Raw genomic sequence first — 18,803 nt, forward strand, 5'->3', positions numbered from 1 at the left:
TAAAGCCTTTGATTGTGTGGATCACAACAAATTGTGGCAAGTTCTTAAAGAGATGGGTGTACCAGACCATCTTATTTGTCTCTTGAGAAACCTGTATGCAGGTCAAGCAGCAACAGTGATGATTCCAGGGGTTTGGAGGATAGAGCTCCCTGCGGAAAGCCCGAAGAGCTCCAGATCCAAGGCTTTTCTGCTTTTTAGCAGAATTAATCACCGCGACCATCTCTGGTACCAATATTGGATTATAAATTGATTTCACACCCGACGGAGCAGAGACAGGAGCACCAGCAATAGCAAGTAACAAGTCTTAACTCCCTAGACATTTTGTTTCCTTTTGAAGATAAGAATGGAAACGGCGCCATTGACTTAATAGGCTCAGAAAACGAAAGTGAGAAAGCTGCTACTGTTTAACACGTAGAGCTGCCAGAGACTGCTGGAAGCTATATTTAAATGAATAACAAAAGGGAAAAGATTTTAAGACTCTGTTTGTGGAAGATTTAAAAAGAACTCTTACTGACTTTAATCATACTGAAATATAAGTTTAAGAGAAGATGGCAGCTAAACAAATAAAAGCAAGTGCTAGTAAGAGTGCTGGAGTATCCCCAGCTCATACAGCTGACTTGAAAGCACTAAACTTAGAAGCATTACAAGAAAATTTGAAGGACTTTGTGAAAGATTCCCTGAATGTTGCTATAAGTTTGCAAAGTTCTCTCATTGAGGAGAAATTTAAAGAAATGGCAGAAGAGATGTCAGAAATTAAAGAAGGAGATAAGGAAATTAGAGAAGGAATTATGATAGCAGTTCAAAGTTTGGCATCAAATCTAATTCAATTGGAGGAAAGTGTGGAGGAAATTAAGCAATCTAATTTAAATCTGGAAAAAAAATGGAGGAGGTTCAGATTAAGGCAGAGAAAGCTGATGATGAAATTGTTTTGGTACAATATAGAGCCATGGAATTTGCTTTAAGAATCAGAGGGTTGAAGGAAAATAAACAAGAGAATTTAAGAGAAATATTTTCTGAGGCTTTTGCACAGATATTGGGGGAGCAACCAGCAGATCTGGCATTTCAAATTGACAAAATCTACCGTGTGAATTCTTGGATTGCCAGACAAAAGCAGCTACCAAGAGATGTGGTCATTTATTTTACAACTAGGAGAGTTAGAAATGAAATTTTACAAGCATCTTGCAAGGAAAATATTCAAGTAGCTGGTCAAGAAACCTTAACATTGAAAGAAATCCCTCCTAAAATGCTGAGAAGCAGAAAAGAGTTTGCATGTTTGGTAAATGAACTTAAAAAATGACAGATAAAGTATAGATGGGATATTCCAGCTGGGATAATAGTGTTTCAAGCAGGGAAAGTACATCGTCTCAATACAGTCTGGAAAGCAAGAAATTATTATGTTAATGTGCTTAAAGCTGGAAGTCCACCGTCACCAGAAGCCAGGAGAAGAAGGGATTTGGAGGAGGCAAGCAAGAAGGGAAAAGAGGCGAAGCAGGCACAAGATCAAGTTGGGGCTATAGTTATGGTGGAAGAGTTGTTGCAAGTGTTGGATACTGCTAAAGTTTCAGGATTAGAAGGTGCAAAAGAACAAAGGCAGACTACAACAGCCACCAAACGGATGGAACAAGAAACAAAGATTCAACAAACTCAAGTGGTAACTCAAGATATTTCTAAAACAGAAGCAGTGGGAGGAGCTAGGCCGAAATCTACTTTCCAAGATGGTGCCGATGAAGGCTGCCTCGGTGAAATGCTCTCCAATGGTTTCTTTATTTCTAATTGTTCTCTGTGACTCACTACAGATTTCCTACTCACGAGACCATCTGCTAAAAATTAAGCAACATTTCTTTAAGGAGCAGCTTTCTTTGATCTCACCCCCGCCTGTCTTTACAAACACGGAGGAGATTCTAACACAGGAGGAGGCAATTCCCACGGAGCCATGGATTACTAAAAAAAATGAATGACAGAAACGAAGGAAGAGAGGTAAACGAGCTGGGATCTTAAACAGGCTAAGAAATCGCGTTAAAACTCCTCTGCCTTCAATTTTCCTAACAAATATACACTCACTTGCAAATATACGCTCACTTGCAAAAAAAATGGATAAAATACTCCTCTTAAACAAAATGCGAGTTCAAAACTTTCTTTTTTCATCAAGCAGGGCTGGCCTAACGATTTTATTGAGGGTTTTTTAGTGGGGCTTTTAGAATTTTTAGAATTTTACATCTCTATTTTAATTACTTAGTGCATTGAATCAGTTTTTTAACTAATATTGTATTTTAACTTTTTTGGTATTTATGTTTTATTTGTGATGTACACCGCCCTGAGTCTTCGGAGAAGGGCGGTATAAAAATTTGAAAAATAAATAAATAAATAAATAAATAAATAAATAAATACTATTCTGATTTTCACAATTCAGCAGTCCTATGCTTCTCTGAAACCTGGTTAAATGAATCAATTGAAGATAGCAGCCTGAACATTCCCAGGCTGAAGGTAATCAACAACTGGCAGATGACCTGAATGAGTTTTATTGCAGGTTTGAAAGGAAACTACAGCCACCTATCTCTACAACCCCCATCTCAGACACACCAACAACAGCCAAACCTCCTACAACTGACCCCATTTCATTGGGTTCACAACCCCTAGTGATCTCAGAAAAGGAAGTGCAGGACCTATTTCACAGACAAAAGCCAGGAAAAGCTCCAGGCCCAGACAAGATAACTCCTTCTTGCTTAAAAGTCTGTGCTGACAAATTGACCCCCATCTTCACCCATATTTTCAATAAATCACTAGAGATGTGCTATGTTCCTTCTTGCTTCAAACACTCTACCATCATCCCAGTGCCGAAGAAGCCCACCATCAAGGAACTGAATGACTATAGACCAGTTGCTTTAACATCAGTAGTCATGAAAACCTTTGAAAGGCTAGTGCTTTCCTACTTGAAAACCATCACGGATCCGCTGTTAGACCCCTTGCATACCAAGCAAATAGATCAACAGATGATGCTGTTAATATGGCTCTGCACTACATCCTACAACATCTTGAGTCTCCAAAGACCTATGCAAGGGTCCTCTTTGTAGACTTTAGTTCAGCATTCAATACCATCATTCCAGACACTCTTCTAACTAAGCTAAACCAGCTACAGGTACCAGAACAGACTTGTAAGTGGATCACAAGCTTCCTAATAAACAGGAAGCAGCAGGTGAAGCTAAGCAAGATCACATCAAATACCTGTACAATTAGCACAGGGGCCTCCCAGGGCTGTGTGCTCTCCCCACTTCTCTCTGTATACCAATGACTGCATCTCCAACGATCCATCTGTCAAGCTACTGAAGTTCGCAGATGACACAACAGTGATTGGTCTCATTCAAGACAATGACGAGTCCGCATATAGACGAGAGGTCGAACGACTAGCCTTGTGGTGCAACCAAAACAATCTGGAACTGAACACGCTCAGAACCGTAGAAATGGTGGTAGACTTTAGGAGAAACCCTTCCATACTTCCACCTCTCACAATACTAGACAACACAGTATCAACAGTATCAACAACCTTTAAATTTCTAGGTTCTATCATATTGCAAGATCTAAAATGGACAGCTAACATCAAATGTGAGCTGCCCTGAGTCTTCGGAGAAGGGCGGGATATAAATGTAAACAAACAAACAAACAAAAACTTCATCAAAACAGGACAACAAAGAATGTTCTTTCTGCGCCAACTCAGTAAGCTCAAACTGCCCAAGGAGCTGTTGATTCAGTTCTACAGAGGAATTATTGAGTCTGTCATTTGCACCTCTATAACTGTCTGGTTCGGTTCTGCAACCCAACAAGAAAAACACAGACTTCAGAGGATAATTAGAACTGCAGAAAAAATAATTGCTACCAACCTGCTTTCCATTGAGGATCTGTATACTGCATGAATCAAGAAGAGGGCCGTGAAAATATTTACAGATCCCTCACATCCAGGACATAAACTGTTTCAACTCCTACCCTCAAAACGATGCTATACAGCACTGCACACCAAAACAAAAGACACAAGAAGAGTTTTTCCTGAAGGCCATCACTTTGCTAAACAAATAATTCCCTCAACACTGTCAAACTATTTACTAAATCTGCACTACTATTAATCTTCTCATCGTTCCCATCACCAATCTCTTTCCACTTATGACTGTATGACTGTAACTTTGTTGCTGGCAATCCTTATGATTTATATTGATATATTGACCATCATTTGTGTTGTAAATGTTGTACCTTGATGAAGGTATCTTTTCTTTTATGTACACTGAGAGCATATGCACCAAGACAAATTCCTTGTGTGTCAAATCACACTTGGCCAATAAAAAACTCTATTCTATTCTGTTCTGTTCTGTTCTATTCTATTCTATTCTATTCTATTCTAAAATCCAGGAGAATATGCAGCTGATGTTCCAAAAGCTTCTGATTGCCAAAAAATGGCAACTAGATTTTTATCCTGGAATGTCAATGGTTTAAATTCACCACAGAAAAGAAGGAAGATATTTCATTACTTGAAACAATTTAGAAATGATGTAATTTGTCTACAGGAAACACATATTAAAACATCAGACCAAAAATATTTGATAAACTCAAGACTTGGCATACATTTTGTTGCATCGGCTCCAGAGAAAAAGAATGGTATAGTAATATATTTAAAGAAGGGGCTAATAGCACAGTTAATTGAGGCAGACACTCAAAGAAGATATATTGCAATTGAACTTTTAATGGAAGGGAAGAAGATACTTTTAATTGAAATTTATGCACCTAACCAACAACAAGAAATTTTTAAAACATTTTACACAGTAGAATAATACACTGGGATTACAAATCATATATATTAATGGGTGATTGGAATGGAGTATTGGATACTCAAAAAGATAAAAAAGGTGTATCTCAAAACATTTCAAGTTGTGCGAAATTGCCTAGAGCCTTTTTTGATATGATGGAAGACTTAGAATTAAGAGATATTTGGTGAGAATGGAATACTGAAGAAAAAGATTTTACTTTTTTCTCTGGCAGACATTGATGTTTTTTTAGGATTGATTTTATATTATAATTACTGATGATTTGTTTTCTAGGGTGAAGAAGACCAAGATATGTCCAAGAATTTTGACTGATCATAGTCCAGTTTGGATAGAACTTGATCAGGAAAAGGGACTTAGGAGATCGTGGAGGTTGAATGAAAATATGCTTAGATATGAAGAAAATGTAAAAGAATGTAAAAAACAAATGAAAGAATTTTTTGTTATGAATATGCATAAGAGCACACCTATAGAGATGGTTTGGGATGCAAGTAAAGTTTATATGAGGGGAGTTTTTATACACATGAATAATAAACATAGAAATAGACTGCAGAAAAAGAGACTGGAACTAAAGGAGGAAATTAAAAAGAGAGAGCAACTACTTATAAATAAGCCAGGAGATAAGAAAATAAAAGAATCAATAAATATACTACGAGGGCAGTTTAATATGATGATGGCAGACCAGGTGGCAACTAATTTACAATATGTTAAGCATAACACATTCAGCAATGCTAATAAACCTGGAAGGTGGCTAGCTTACGTAATAAGGAAAAAACAGAAATTACGTACTATTGGTAAGGTAGAATATAGAGGTAAAGAAGTATATCAACAGAATCTGATTAAGAAAACCTTTTTAGAATTTTACACGAAGTTATATGTTAGAGAATCAATTAAAGATACAGATATAGATAGATATTTACAGGAGGGAGGCATTTGTGAACTTACATTAGAGCAAAGGGAAGAGTTGAATCAATTTATAACCTCAGAGGAAATAATTTTAGCAATAAAACAGCTGAAAATGGGTAAAACACCAGGAACAGATAGTTTAACGGCTGTTAGTAACAGATAGTAAATGGCTGTTTACTATAAAAATTTACAAGCTGAAATGGTAGATCCGCTTAAGATCCGCTTAATAGTCAAACTATTTACTAAATCTGCACTACTATTAATCTTCTCATCATTCCCATCACCAATCTCTTTCCACTTATGACTGTATGACTGTAACTTTGTTGCTGGCAATCCTTATGATTTATATTGATATATTGATCATCATTTGTGTTGTAAATGTTGTACCTTGACGAACGTATCTTTTCTTTTATGTACACTGAGAGCATAAGCACCAAGACAAATTCCTTGTGTGTCCAATCACACTTGGCCAATAAAAATTCTATTCTATTCTATTCTATTCTAATAGAATTCAATCTGGAGGAGATGTACCCCCTTCGTGGAGAACGGCTTTTATTTCGCTGATACCAAAGGAAGAACAAGATTGTAGTAAACCAGAAAATTATAGGCCAATATCGCTTTTAAATACTGACTATAAGATTTTTGCTAAGATATTAGCAAATAGACTAATGCAGTAATGAGCCAAATGATTCATAGTGATCAATCAGGATTTATTAGAGGGAGACAAATGAGATACAATATGAGACAAATTGTAAACTTAATGGAATATTTGGAAAGGAACAACCAAGTCCCAGCAGCGCTCTTCTTTCTGGATGCTGAGAAGGCCTTGGATAGATTGAATTGGCAATTTTTATTTAAAATAATAGAGAGGATGCAGTTTGGAGACTATTTTATAAAAGCAATTAAAGCAATATATCAGAGACAAACAGCACAAATAATAGTTAATGGTAGTTTAACAGAATCTTTTAGAATTGAAAAAGGGACAAGACAAGGGTGTCCCTTGTCTCCATTACTGTTTATATTGACTCTAGAAATCTTACTGAATAAAATACGTGGTTCAAATCAAATAAAAGGAATAAAAATTAGACTTCAAGATTATAGGCTAAGAGCATTTGCAGATGACTTGGTTATTACTTTATCTCAACCTATTTATACAGCTACATATTTGAAGGATATAATTGATCAATATGGTAAGGTATCTGGATTTAAAGTGAACCAACAGAAGACGAAGATGATAACTAAGCATATGAATACACACCAAAAAGAAGAATTAGAAAGAGTAACTGGATATGAAATAGTAAAAAAGTTTAAATACTTAGGAGTATATATTACAGCTTCAAATGCAAAATTACATAAAAATAATTATGAAGCCTTGTGGCAGAAAGTACAGAAGGAAATGGAGAATTGGAAGAAGTTACAATTATCTTTGTTGGGAAGAATAGCAGCAATAAAAATGAATGTTTTGCCTGGGTTTTTATTTTTGTTTCAAATGATACCAGTACTTAAGAAGGATGCAAATTTGCAGAAGTGGCAGAAAGGGATTAATAATTTTATTTGGATGGGTAAAAAACCGAGAATAAAGTTAAAAATAATGCAAGATATACGTGAAAGAGGGGGTTTAAAAATGCCTAATTTGAAATTATATTATGAAGTAGTTGTTCTGTCACTAATTAGTGACTGGATTAATTTAACAGAGGAAAGAATATTGAATATAGAAGGTTATGATTTGCTATATGGATGGCATGCTTATTTATTATATGATAAGAAAGTGGATAAGACTTTTAAAAGTCATATACTTAGAAATGCTTTGTTAAGGGTTTAGAAGAAGTACCAATATAAGTTAGACTATAAAATACTTATATGGGTAATCCCTAGACATGCGATAGAGAATATAAATATAGAACAAAAACAGGAGGTGATTACTTATAAAGAGCTTCTTTTTGTAGAAAAGGGTAAATTACAATTGAAATCCTTAACTATAATGAACTATAATAATTTAACTATAATAAAGTTATAAATATAGTTATAATTTAACTATAATAAAGAAGGGATAAGAAGGGGGAAAAATGTTTTTGTTTGTTAAAACTTTTTCAATAAAAAAAAAAAGAAGGGATAAACTATACTTGGTTTCAGTACGGACAGCTGCAAGCCAGATGGAGAATAGACCAGAAAATTGGTATCATGCAAAATGAGGAAAACTTGGTAAAACAAATTAGAGATCAAGGCCAATTGCATATCAAGAGGTTACATAACGTACTGATAGAAATAGATTCAGAAATGGAGCTAGTTAAGGATTGTATGATAAAATAGGCACAAAATATTCAGCAACCTATAATGATGGAAACATGGGAAAAAATTTAAGTTAGAAATGTCAAATTTACCCAAGCACAAAGTTTAAGAGAAAACTTTTATAAAATGTTTTATAGATGGCATTTAGATCCTAAAAAACTGGCATGTATGTATCCGAATATGCAAAATAAATGTTGGAGATGTGATTGTGATGATGCTACTTATTATCATATATGGTGAACTTGTAAAAAAATCAAAGCATTTTGGATAAAAATTTGGTGGATTACGCAGAATATCTTGAAAAAGAAGATAAAGTTTACACCACAGTTATTTTTATTGGGTATAATTACGGACTGTACAGTAATAGAGACTAAACTGATTTTAAATTTAATATCAGCAGCGAGATTATTGGTTGCGCAATATTGGAAGAAAGAAGATTTGCCTACAATTGAAGAATGGACACTTAAAGTATCGAACTTAGCAGAAATGGCAAAAATTTCAGCGTATTTGAAAGACTATTCACAAGAAAGATATACCGTATATACTCGAGTATAAGCCGAGTTTTTCAGCACGTTTTTTGTGCTGAAAAACGTCCCCTCGGCTTATACTCGAGTCTACGTCTTCGGGAACCCCGCACAGGAGGGGGTACCGAACGGACTCCCATGGGAGGGACGGGGAGCGGGCCCGCCGAGGTCTCGCGGGATTTGTCGCCCCCAGGCCGGCCCCTATTCCCATGTCTGGTGGGCGGACGGCACAAACTTGGCGGGCTGTGCATTGGCGCGGGGAAGCCCTGGTGGTGCAGTGTTCCCGTTCGCCCTGGCCTCCGTCCTCCGATCTCCTGCGCTGGGAGCGAGCGAGCGAGCCAGCGGACGGCTTCGGGCACCGCGGACTTTGGCAAGGTGGAAGGTGGGAGGAAGCGAGCTGCCGGCTGTGGGGGTTGAGGGGCGTGCAAGAGGAGTGAGCGTGAAAGGCCTTTGTGTGTGTGCGTGTGTGTGCGCCTGTGTGCCCTAGGGAGGAAGCGGAGCTGCCGGCTGTGGGGGTTGAGGCGTGCAAGAGGAGCGCCTCCTCCTCTTCCTCCACGCCGCTCCTCTTGCACGCCTCAACCCCACCATCCCCACCTCTCCGCGTGAAGGTCACCTCCTCCCTCTTCCAGGCGGCGGCGGCGGCGGCGGCTCCGAGCGGAGCGCCACAGCCGGCAGCTCCGCTTCCCTCCCACCGGTCCCAGTCCAGCCGAACGGTGAAAGCGACATGCCGAGCGCCGCTCCGCCACCGCTCGCTGGATTGGGACCGCTTGGTCCGCGCGGGCGGGGAGCCGCCAGCCTTCTCGGCTGAGGGAGGGAGGGTTTCCCCTTGAAAGGGCTGCGGGTTGGAGGAGCTGCCGGGCCCCAGCTGGCCTGGCCCTGTCTCTCTTGCGAGCGAGTTCTAAGAGCCGCAAGGATACCCAGTTCAAAGCAACCGGGCTCCTCCGTCCGTGCTCGCCCGGTCTCGACGTGGGACGGCCGGGCTAACGCCTGGCGCTTTGCCGGCTGGAAGCTTAACGCTGGGATGATGAGCCCAAGAGCGGAGCGGCTTTGAATTGCAACCTTGGCTGGAGTTTCGCTTCACCTTCCCTGCATCGGTTGGCCTGAGGGCTTCAAGCGTAGCCGGGCTGCGTGGGAAGGCTACCGGTCGACCAACCAAACCCCTGGCTCTACACGGCTGGGCGGGCGGGAGAAAAGGGGTGGGTAGAAGGGGCTTGTAGGAAGGCTTCAGGCGCCCGAGCAGAGCTGGAGCCGCCAGGCGGCTTTTCCGAATGCGTTGAAGCTCCCCACATCCCTTCCCGGTGTGCCAGATGTGGAGCCCGGCAAGGGCCGCCTGTGGATGATGGGGCTTGAACTCTGCGAGTCTGGAAGATCCAGCTTTCACCGCTCGGGAAACCTCCTCCTCAGCCGAGAAGGCTGGCGGCTCCCCGCCCGCGCGACCTGTTAAGCCGGTCCCAATCCAGCCGAACGGTGAAAGCGAGCGCGCCGCATGTCGCCACCGCTCGCTGGACTGGGACCGTGGGAGGAAGCGGAGCTGCCGGCTGTGGCGCCCGCTGAGCCGGAGCCGCCGGAGCCGCCGCCGCCGCCGCCTGGAAGAGGGAGGAGGTGACCTTCACGCGCGGAGAGGGTGGGGGATGGTGGGGTTGAGGCGTGCAAGAGGAGCGAGCGTGGAGGAAGAGGAGGAGGCGCCTCTTGCACGCCTCAACCCCCACACAGCCGGCAGCTCCGCTTCCTCCCTAGGGCACACAGGCGCGCACACACGCACACACACAAAAGGCCTTTCCACGCCACCTCTTGCACGCCTCAACCCCCACAGCCGGCAGCTCCGCTTCCTCCCTAGGGCACACAGGCGCGCACACACGCACACACACACAAAAGGCCTTTCCACGCTCGCTCCTCTTGCACGCCCCTCAACCCCCACACAGCCGGCAGCTCCGCTTCCTCCCTAGGGCACACAGGCGCACACACACGCACACACACAAAAGGCCTTTCCACGCTCACTCCTCTTGCACGCCTCAACCCCCACAGCCGGCAGCTCCGCTTCCCTCCCACCTTCCTCCTTGCCAAAGTCCGCGGTGCCCGGTTGCTCGCTGGCTCGCCGCCGCCTCCCAGCGCAGGAGATCGGAGGACGGAGGCCAGGGCGAACGGGAACAGCCCACGCCCGAAGAGGGAAAGGAGCGAGTGGGTGGGTGGCTGGGACGAGACCCCACCACAAACACACACACACACGCCTCGTGAGACGCCTTGCTTGCATGTCACACACACGCACCGCCGCTGGGAAAAAAAGGATGGATGGATGGATGGAAGTAAGGAAGGAAGGATGGATTGATGGATGGAGGCGACCGCTTTGAAGCGCAACCCTTCTCCCGCAACTAAGGGGGTCAATGTTTTCCCAATCCTAGGGTGTGGGAAACAGTCATTCTTTCTTCCCTCCTAGTCTCTCCCGAGATCGCACTGCAGCGCCCATCATCCCCAGCCGGCAATCTGAGCTCGTGCCATGGCCGGCGTGGAGGGTGTGGTGGTGGTAAAACGGCCAGGAGAAAGCTTTCGCTCTTTTCGAGAGGTCCTCTTGGAAGGCTGCCTTGGAAAGGGAAAGTGGGGAGGGGGCAGAGATTTCTCCCTCAAAGGTCCCCTTGGAAGGCTGGGTTGGAAAGGGAAAGTGGGGAGGGGGCAGAGATTTCTTCCTCGGGTCCTTCTAGAGTCCTTGAGAAACTGATATCATACAAGGTTAATAAATTATACTCCTCCTCATTGATGAGTTTTTCATCCTGAAATTGATTGAAACAGTGTACCATCATATGCTGCCATAGTATAGTGTTAACAACATCTGTAAAGATGATATATGAGCATGACACTAAGTTTTTTCTATATTTCCCCCTTTATTGAAAAACTTCCATCATGCTTCTTTCTGAAAACAAAGGTCATTATAATATACCTCATTATATATTTGATTTGATGATATTTCAGTTAATAAATACCATTTAAGGTGTTAAGCTTCTTTTCTTTTTCAGCAGCAAAGTGAATTACAACTTTAAAGAACTTTATTACTTTATATTCATTTATTTTAAGTATAGATTTTAGATTTTTAAACAAATATGTTTAGAGCTTTTATATCTTTCAAGTTATTCAAATTATCCTCAGCAGGTATATAATGGCATCCAATTCCAATATCATGTTGGGGCTTTTGAGCAAGGGAGGAGGAACGTGAGCACCGCCTTCGCGCTGGCATTCCGGGATTTCCCTTTGTTTAGAGCTGGGAATCCTCCTTCCCCTTTGCACTCCTCCCTCCCTCTCTCTCTCTCTCTCTCTCTCTCACACACACACACACACACACACACACAGACTTCTAAAGTCGATTGGCACAATGAAAGGCAAAGACCACAATTGTTTTAAGAAAGAAGCTTTAGCAGGAGGGGGATGGAGGGTGTTTTAAGTTTTGGCAAACAGCCAGGCCAACTGTATTGGAGAAGGTCACACAACTGGCCTTAACATTTTAGCTGCTGTCTTTTTCCTCACACTTGGGTTTAATGATATTAGAGACCCTTATTGCCCTGCCAAAAAAAAAAAAAAAAGCCACCCCAACGTCTATGGAAATTAAACTTCTGCCAAGAGACACTGTGCAGGGTATTTTCACTATTGGTGTGCATACAGGCTTAGATTTGTGCTGGGTTCTTAGTGCTTAGAGCACTGACCTTCAGAGGCACCCTGGTCCCTTGGAAGCTAAAGGAGGACTCATTTTCATGCTTGCAGTTGTATTGTCAATTTCTGTGAGACAATGTTGTTGAAGTAACTCACTCACTCATTCATTCATTCATTCATTCCTTGTGTGTCCAATCACACTTAGCCAATAAAAATTCTATTCTATTCTATTCTATTCATTCATTCATTCATTCATTTTATTTTGTCAAATACATATTAAATAATTATATAAATATAAGCATGAATTGAATACATAAAAGGAATACAACTAAAGGGAACATTAGGACAGGGACGGTAGGCACGCTGGTGCTCTTATGCACGCCTTACAGACCTCTTAGGAATGGGGTGAGGTCAATACTAGATAGTCTTTGGTTAAGGCTTTGGGGATTTTGGGAAGAGACCACAGAGTCAGGTAGCACATTCCAGGCATTAACAACTCTGTTACTGAAGTCACATTTTCTGCAATCTAGATTGGAGAGGTTCACTTTAAGTTTGAATCTATTGTGTTCTCGTGTATTGTTGTGGTTGAAGCTGAAGTAGTCATTGATAGGAAGTACATTGTAGCAGATAATTTTATGAGCTATGCTCAGGTCATACCAAAGGCGGCGTAGTTCTAAATTTTCTAAAGCTGGGAATCCTCCTTCCCCCTTTTGCACTTTTATTGTTTTTCGTTCAAATAAATATTCATGTTATTTTACTTGGCTCTATCTTTATTTTTTACATTGACCAGTAGCTGCCTCATTTCCCACCCTCGGCTTATACTCGAGTCAATAGTTTTTCCCAGTTTTTGTGGTAAAAATAGGTGCCTCGGCTTATATTCGGATCGGCTTATACTCGAGTATATACGGTATATTGGAATGGAGAAGTTGGATTGATTATATTCAAAACAAATATCAGACTAAAAAGTATCAAATAGCTTATGAGTGATTGTAGGAATTGTACTGAATTAGTGTATTTGTTTAAATGGGAAAGGCAAGTTAAGGTTGCAAAGGGAAAAGGAGAAGTAATGGGTGATGGTTTATTGTTGTATTTTAGCTTATGATTGTTAGATGTAATACCCTGTATTTTGCTCTGGGAAGTCTTGGGTGGGGGGTGGGGGGAAGGGTCGAGGGGAGGGCGGAGGGGAGAGGGTGGAGGGCGGAGGGAGGTGGGGGGGATAATTGTTGACAAAAAATTTTTTGTAAAACTTTTTCAATAAAAAAAAAAGAAGCAACAGTGAGAACTGGACACAGAACCACTGATTGGGAAGTTCAAAATTGGGAAAGGAGTCCGGCAAGGCTGTATACTATCGCCCTGCCTATTTAACTTATATGCAGAGCACATCATGAGAAAGGCGGGGCTGTATGAATCAAAAGTTGGAATTAAGATTACCGGGAGAAATATCAACAACCTCAGATATGCAGATGATACCACTCTAATGCCAGAAAGCGAAGAGGAACTAAAGAGTCTCTCGATGCGGGTGAAGGAGGAGAGTGCAAAAGTTGGCTTGAAACTCAACATTAAGAAAATTAAGATCATGGCATCCGGCCCTCTCAATTCCTGGCAGATAGATGGTGAAGAAATGAAGGTAGTGACAGATTTTATTTTCCTGGGCTCCAAGATCACTGCAGATGGGGACTGCAGCCAAGAAATTAAAAGATGCTTGCAGCCAAGAAATTAAAAGATGCTTGCTCCTGGGGAGGAAAGCTATGGCAAATCTAGACAGCGTACTAAAAAGCAGAGACATCACCCTGCCAACAAAAGTGCGTATAGTCAAGGCTATGGTTTTTCCAGTTGCAATGTATGGCTGTGAAAGTTGGACCATAAGAAAGGCTGAGTGCCAAAGAATTGAGGCCTTTGAACTCTGGTGCTGGAGAAGACTCCTGCGAGTCCCTTGGACTGCAAGGCGAACAAACAAGTCAGTCCTAGAGGAGGTCAACCCTGACTGCTCTTTAGAAGGCCAGATCCTGAAGATGAAACTGAAATACTTTGGCCACCTAATGAGAAGGAAGGACTCACTGGAGAAGAGCCTATTGCTAGGAAAGATTGAGGGCAAAAGAAGAAGGGGACGACAGAGAATGAAGTGGCTGGATGGAATCACTGAAGCAGTAGGCGTGAGCTTAAATGGACTCCAGAGGATGGTAGAGGATAGGAAGGCCTGGAAGAACGTTGTCCATGGGGTTGCGATGGGTTGGACATGACTTCGCAACTAACAACAACAACAATGTATGGCAATAAAATTGTTTTTCCATGATGATTCAATCAAAAATATATCAAAAGAAAACATCATGTTTTTAATTACTTTAGTAAGATTTAAATAAATATTAAATATTTATATTTAAATATATAAATAAATATTAAATAGTTTGATATAAAATAGTTAAATATATTAAATAGTAATATGTAAAATAGAGCAAAACTAAATTTTTACTTAGAGTAGAACCTGGATTAAATACTAATTATATTGCAACATAATTACTTACACAATGAATATAAGTACAGGGTAGCAAGAAAAATAATTAGAAACAAATGAGAATATTGAGATGTAATTAGCCATGAAAAGCAAATAATGACATGAGATGATGATGATAATCGATTATGAAGATTTGGATCATTCAGAATTATGTTGTTTATGAAGGCAACATTTCATTTTCAGAGAAAAATTACATAGATTTTAATATAACTCTTGAAAAAGAAAAATCTACTTCTCTACTGAAAACCACAGAGCAGGTGGGGTGGGAATTCAGTTTCAATTCAATTTCAATTCAATTCAATTCAATTTGAGGGGCTGCTACAAAGAAAAGGCGATAAACCTATTTTCCAAAACACCAGAAGAAACAACAGATGGAAATTAATCTAAGAGAGAAGCAACCTATAACTAAGGAGAAATTTCCTAACAGAACAAGTAATCAGTAAAAATTCTTTCCCACAAAGAATGTAGTTATCATGGAGGGGAGAAGAAATATGGAAGTCTCCAGAGGTATTCACCAACTCTAGAATTGCTAATACAGAATTGGATTAATTAATGGTTTGATTTAAAAATCTACAGAAGTTGATCTATTCATTTTTCTCTATTATGATTGAGGTGAAATCATTCAAAAAGGTAATTGTAATAGCATGCCTTATCACCCCAGATAATACCTCTTTAAAAAAATAAAATATTTACTACTGATATCTATATTTTCATAATAATCATTGTTCAACTACTCAACTAACTCCTGTCATTCACAAGAACCATGTCATTACTCAATATCTGTTGTCTAAAATATTGTGTTTAATTGTATTTAAATACTATTAAAACTGGTTTTTTATTTCTTGGATTCTTAAAAAAAAAGCAGACAATCATTAAAGTTTCTATTATTTGAAAATAAGTCTTTTACTTTGGGGCGTTTGACAACAAAAACAAAATTCCAGACAAAGGAATCACCTTTATTAAGCGGGAAGGGCAGATTCTGTCCATTGCCTTTTGTTCATTTAGAAGTATGTAGCCATCTCCATCACAGGTCATCTTCATCTGACAGAGCATCAAGGTAGTCTGTATCTACATATAAGAGAAATCCTGAAAACAGACTGTCTGCCCATGTGGGATCAGAAAAAAGGCCATTTTGGTCAGTATAGAAGATTTCAAGCCACACCTCATCTTCAGGCTGAAGGTAAATCACAGTTGACCCAGATGCCACGTCATGGTTTCCTGTGTTAGCATCAAATGTCTTTATCCTGAACTTTCCATTATGAACTAGACCAATGGCAAGGTGTTTATTTGCCAGTGTAATGTCATAAGAGAAATAATAAATCCCTGGGATGGCACAGATGAACTTTCCTGTTGAGGGATTATAATGTCCCCCCTCATTAAAAAGGACTTTGTTAAATATGATTGGCAATTTTTCTTCTGGGTAACTTGTAGTAATGCCAACAGAGAAAGCTGATCTCAGTATAATTTGCCCACATTTACAGATTCCTGGTGGACCTGTTTTTCCTCTTTCTCCTTTCTCTCCTTTCAGTCCTGCTGGACCAAGAGGTCCCATGTCACCTTTACCTCCTACTAATCCTGTAGGCCCTCTTTTGCCAGGCTGCCCTTGGTCTCCTTTGTCTCCAGTTTGTCCTGCAGGACCCATCTTTCCTCTTACACCTAAGAGAAAGGAAACCATTGTAACCATACCATTATGTTATACAGTATTATTAAACACAAGATAATAATTCTCTTCGGCAAGGAATGGTGCATTTGGTTCTAGTAGGACCAGTGCAACTTAGGTACACTTTCTCTCTTTTACTGAAGGCATTGTATAGAAGTCTTGACTGATGAAAGCTGTAATAGACAGAGGAGGCCAAAACCTGCAACAACCATCTTGTGGGGACCCACAGCATATGGAAGATGGTGACTTGGAACACGAGAAAAGTAAAGAGAAAACAGCATGCACTGATAAAGAGCATTCAAGAAAGAAAAAGAGATAGCTTGTGTAATTGTGATGAAAATATGTAATTTGTGGAGTACATGTAGTCTTCATTGAACTACCACATATTCAGCAACCATTCAAAGTTACAATGGGACTAAATGACTGGGACTTATAATGGGTCCTCATAGCTTATAGTGACCAGACGTCCCACTTTTGGCCGGACAGTCCCGCTTTTTAATAATTTGTCCCGCGTCCCACGGCATTTCAAAAAAGTCCCGATTTTTTCCCCACTCCTATTCTGAAAATGGGAGGTGGCGGCGAAGGGGGAGTAGCGGCGAAGGGGGTGCGAGATCGCCCGCTGCCTGGAAGAGCCGAGAGGAGAGCCGAGGAGAGCCGAGCCTGCCTGGAAGAGCTGAGAAGCAGCAGCCGCTCCTCCTCCTTCAGCCAGGTGGCGAGACTCAGCGCGCATGCGCAGGCCCCCCCCCCATCAATGGTGTCCAGCTTTGCCATCGCTGAAATCTGGTCACTTTATCATAGCTGCATCCTCAGAATCACTTGATTGCAATTTGGGCACTTGGTGATCTGCTTGCAATTGTAACATTGCAGCATTCTACAGTCACATGATCATCTTTTGCCAACTTTACTGTCAGTTTTGACATACAAAGTCAGTCAGGAGGGCAGTGGGAATTTACAAATTGTACTCACATGACCATGGAACACTATAATCATGAGGGATTTGCCTAATGATGGCAACTGGTACTTTTGCAGCTGTCATTCTAAATTGGTGCAGTCATATGACAATGCACTTTATGGCTGAGTTGTTTAGCAATGTTGATGACCCTAATTACCATAATTAAGCAAGAATTACCTGTAGATGAATATAAAAAAGGAAGTGGAGTAGCATTATTAAAAATAGAAAAGCTAAAGCGTATGTCAGAAAGTATTAATTACAAGGTGTCATCTGATTGCTGTAAGTATATGTAAGTAGGAATCTACTTTAGGTTTGTGAGAGTGCATGTTATGCTCCAGTGAATAGCAATAATGGAAAAAGCAGGATAAAGGTGTGTGTGGAGGGGGGATTTGTAGCTTTCTGTTGAACACACTCCAGGAAATTTTTCTGATTATATGAATTGACAGGAAGGAAAAAGATCAGAGAGCACAGAAAAAGTGATTGAGTCATTTAGAGACTCAAGAATGAATACGAATAGTGGCTTATAAGAACGAAAAAACTGTTTCATATATGTAATTAAATAGATTACTATACTCACTCTGTTCTTAGGCACTCCTGACAAATCAATTTAAAAGCCATATTTAACTTTATAAAGCTAGCAAGCTTTTTCTTTTTTGTTGGCTTTTTTTCTTTTTCTTTCTTTTTGGCTTCTTGGTTCTGCTTTTAAATACAATATAGATAACAAGAAAAAATAAGCTCAGTTGATTTTCCTGTTTATGATGGAAAAACTGACAGAATTAATGAAGGAAAAAGGAATGAGGAGGGAGCCTGAATGTAGGACAGCCCATTATTTGGTAATGTTAACAGTGGATTGTGGGAAAATAGATATGGAAGGAAAACATGAGAATGAAAATAAGAAAGAACCTGGAGTGCACACTTCATATAGGAGTACTTTTTCCTATATGAAAAAGTATCAGTTCTCAATAGAATGAAAGACTTGATAGTGGAAATTAAGAAGTAAGACATAGAAGTTGCTTTGAATAGATTGAAAAAAGCTAAGTTCCAGAAAGTTGCGCTAATAAATTAAAAGAAAATATTTGTTTGGAATGATGATATGAAAGAGTCTGTGAATGTTAAAAATGCATATAAGAGAATGATTGCTCCAAAAATGAGAATAAAATAATAATATTATATAATGTATATATTTAAAAAGATACTTGAAAATAATGTTGTCAAAGAGAACAAACAATGATTAACAACTATTAAGAGAGAAGGAGAAAATGCAGAGAGATATTATTGGAAATTAAATAACATTTTGGAAATGGATGAAAGGATCTAAAAAGGGACCTTCTAGAGGAAGAAATGAATGGTAATTATTTGAATGAAACAAGTCAGAGAATGCTGCAAGGAGTATTTTAAAATTTGTATAGGAAAGATAATTGTAATTATAATGCTATAAACATTAGAGCCTAAGTAAACAATGATGAATAGGATGTAATAAAAGTTTATGACAATGTTGAAAAATGTTGAAGTTGCAGGA

The 18,803-nt window shown here is 40.2% G+C and overlaps 1 protein-coding gene across 5 annotated transcripts in view; it reads right to left on the minus strand.

Annotated features, from left to right (window-relative positions):
- Nucleotides 1–15,550: 15,550 nt before the first annotated feature.
- Nucleotides 15,551–18,803, minus strand: part of C1QTNF7 (C1q and TNF related 7) — a 149,888-nt gene continuing 146,635 nt past the window's right edge. For all 5 annotated transcript variants that reach the window (XM_058192320.1, XM_058192323.1, XM_058192321.1 and 2 more), the window contains one exon: nt 15,551–16,328. In XM_058192320.1, coding sequence (XP_058048303.1) covers nt 15,697–16,328 — 632 coding nt within the window. In that variant the 3' untranslated portion in view covers nt 15,551–15,696. The remainder of the gene's footprint in view (nt 16,329–18,803) is intronic.

This window comes from Ahaetulla prasina, chromosome 8, assembly GCF_028640845.1.
Source record: "Ahaetulla prasina isolate Xishuangbanna chromosome 8, ASM2864084v1, whole genome shotgun sequence".
Lineage (NCBI taxonomy): Eukaryota > Metazoa > Chordata > Lepidosauria > Squamata > Colubridae > Ahaetulla > Ahaetulla prasina.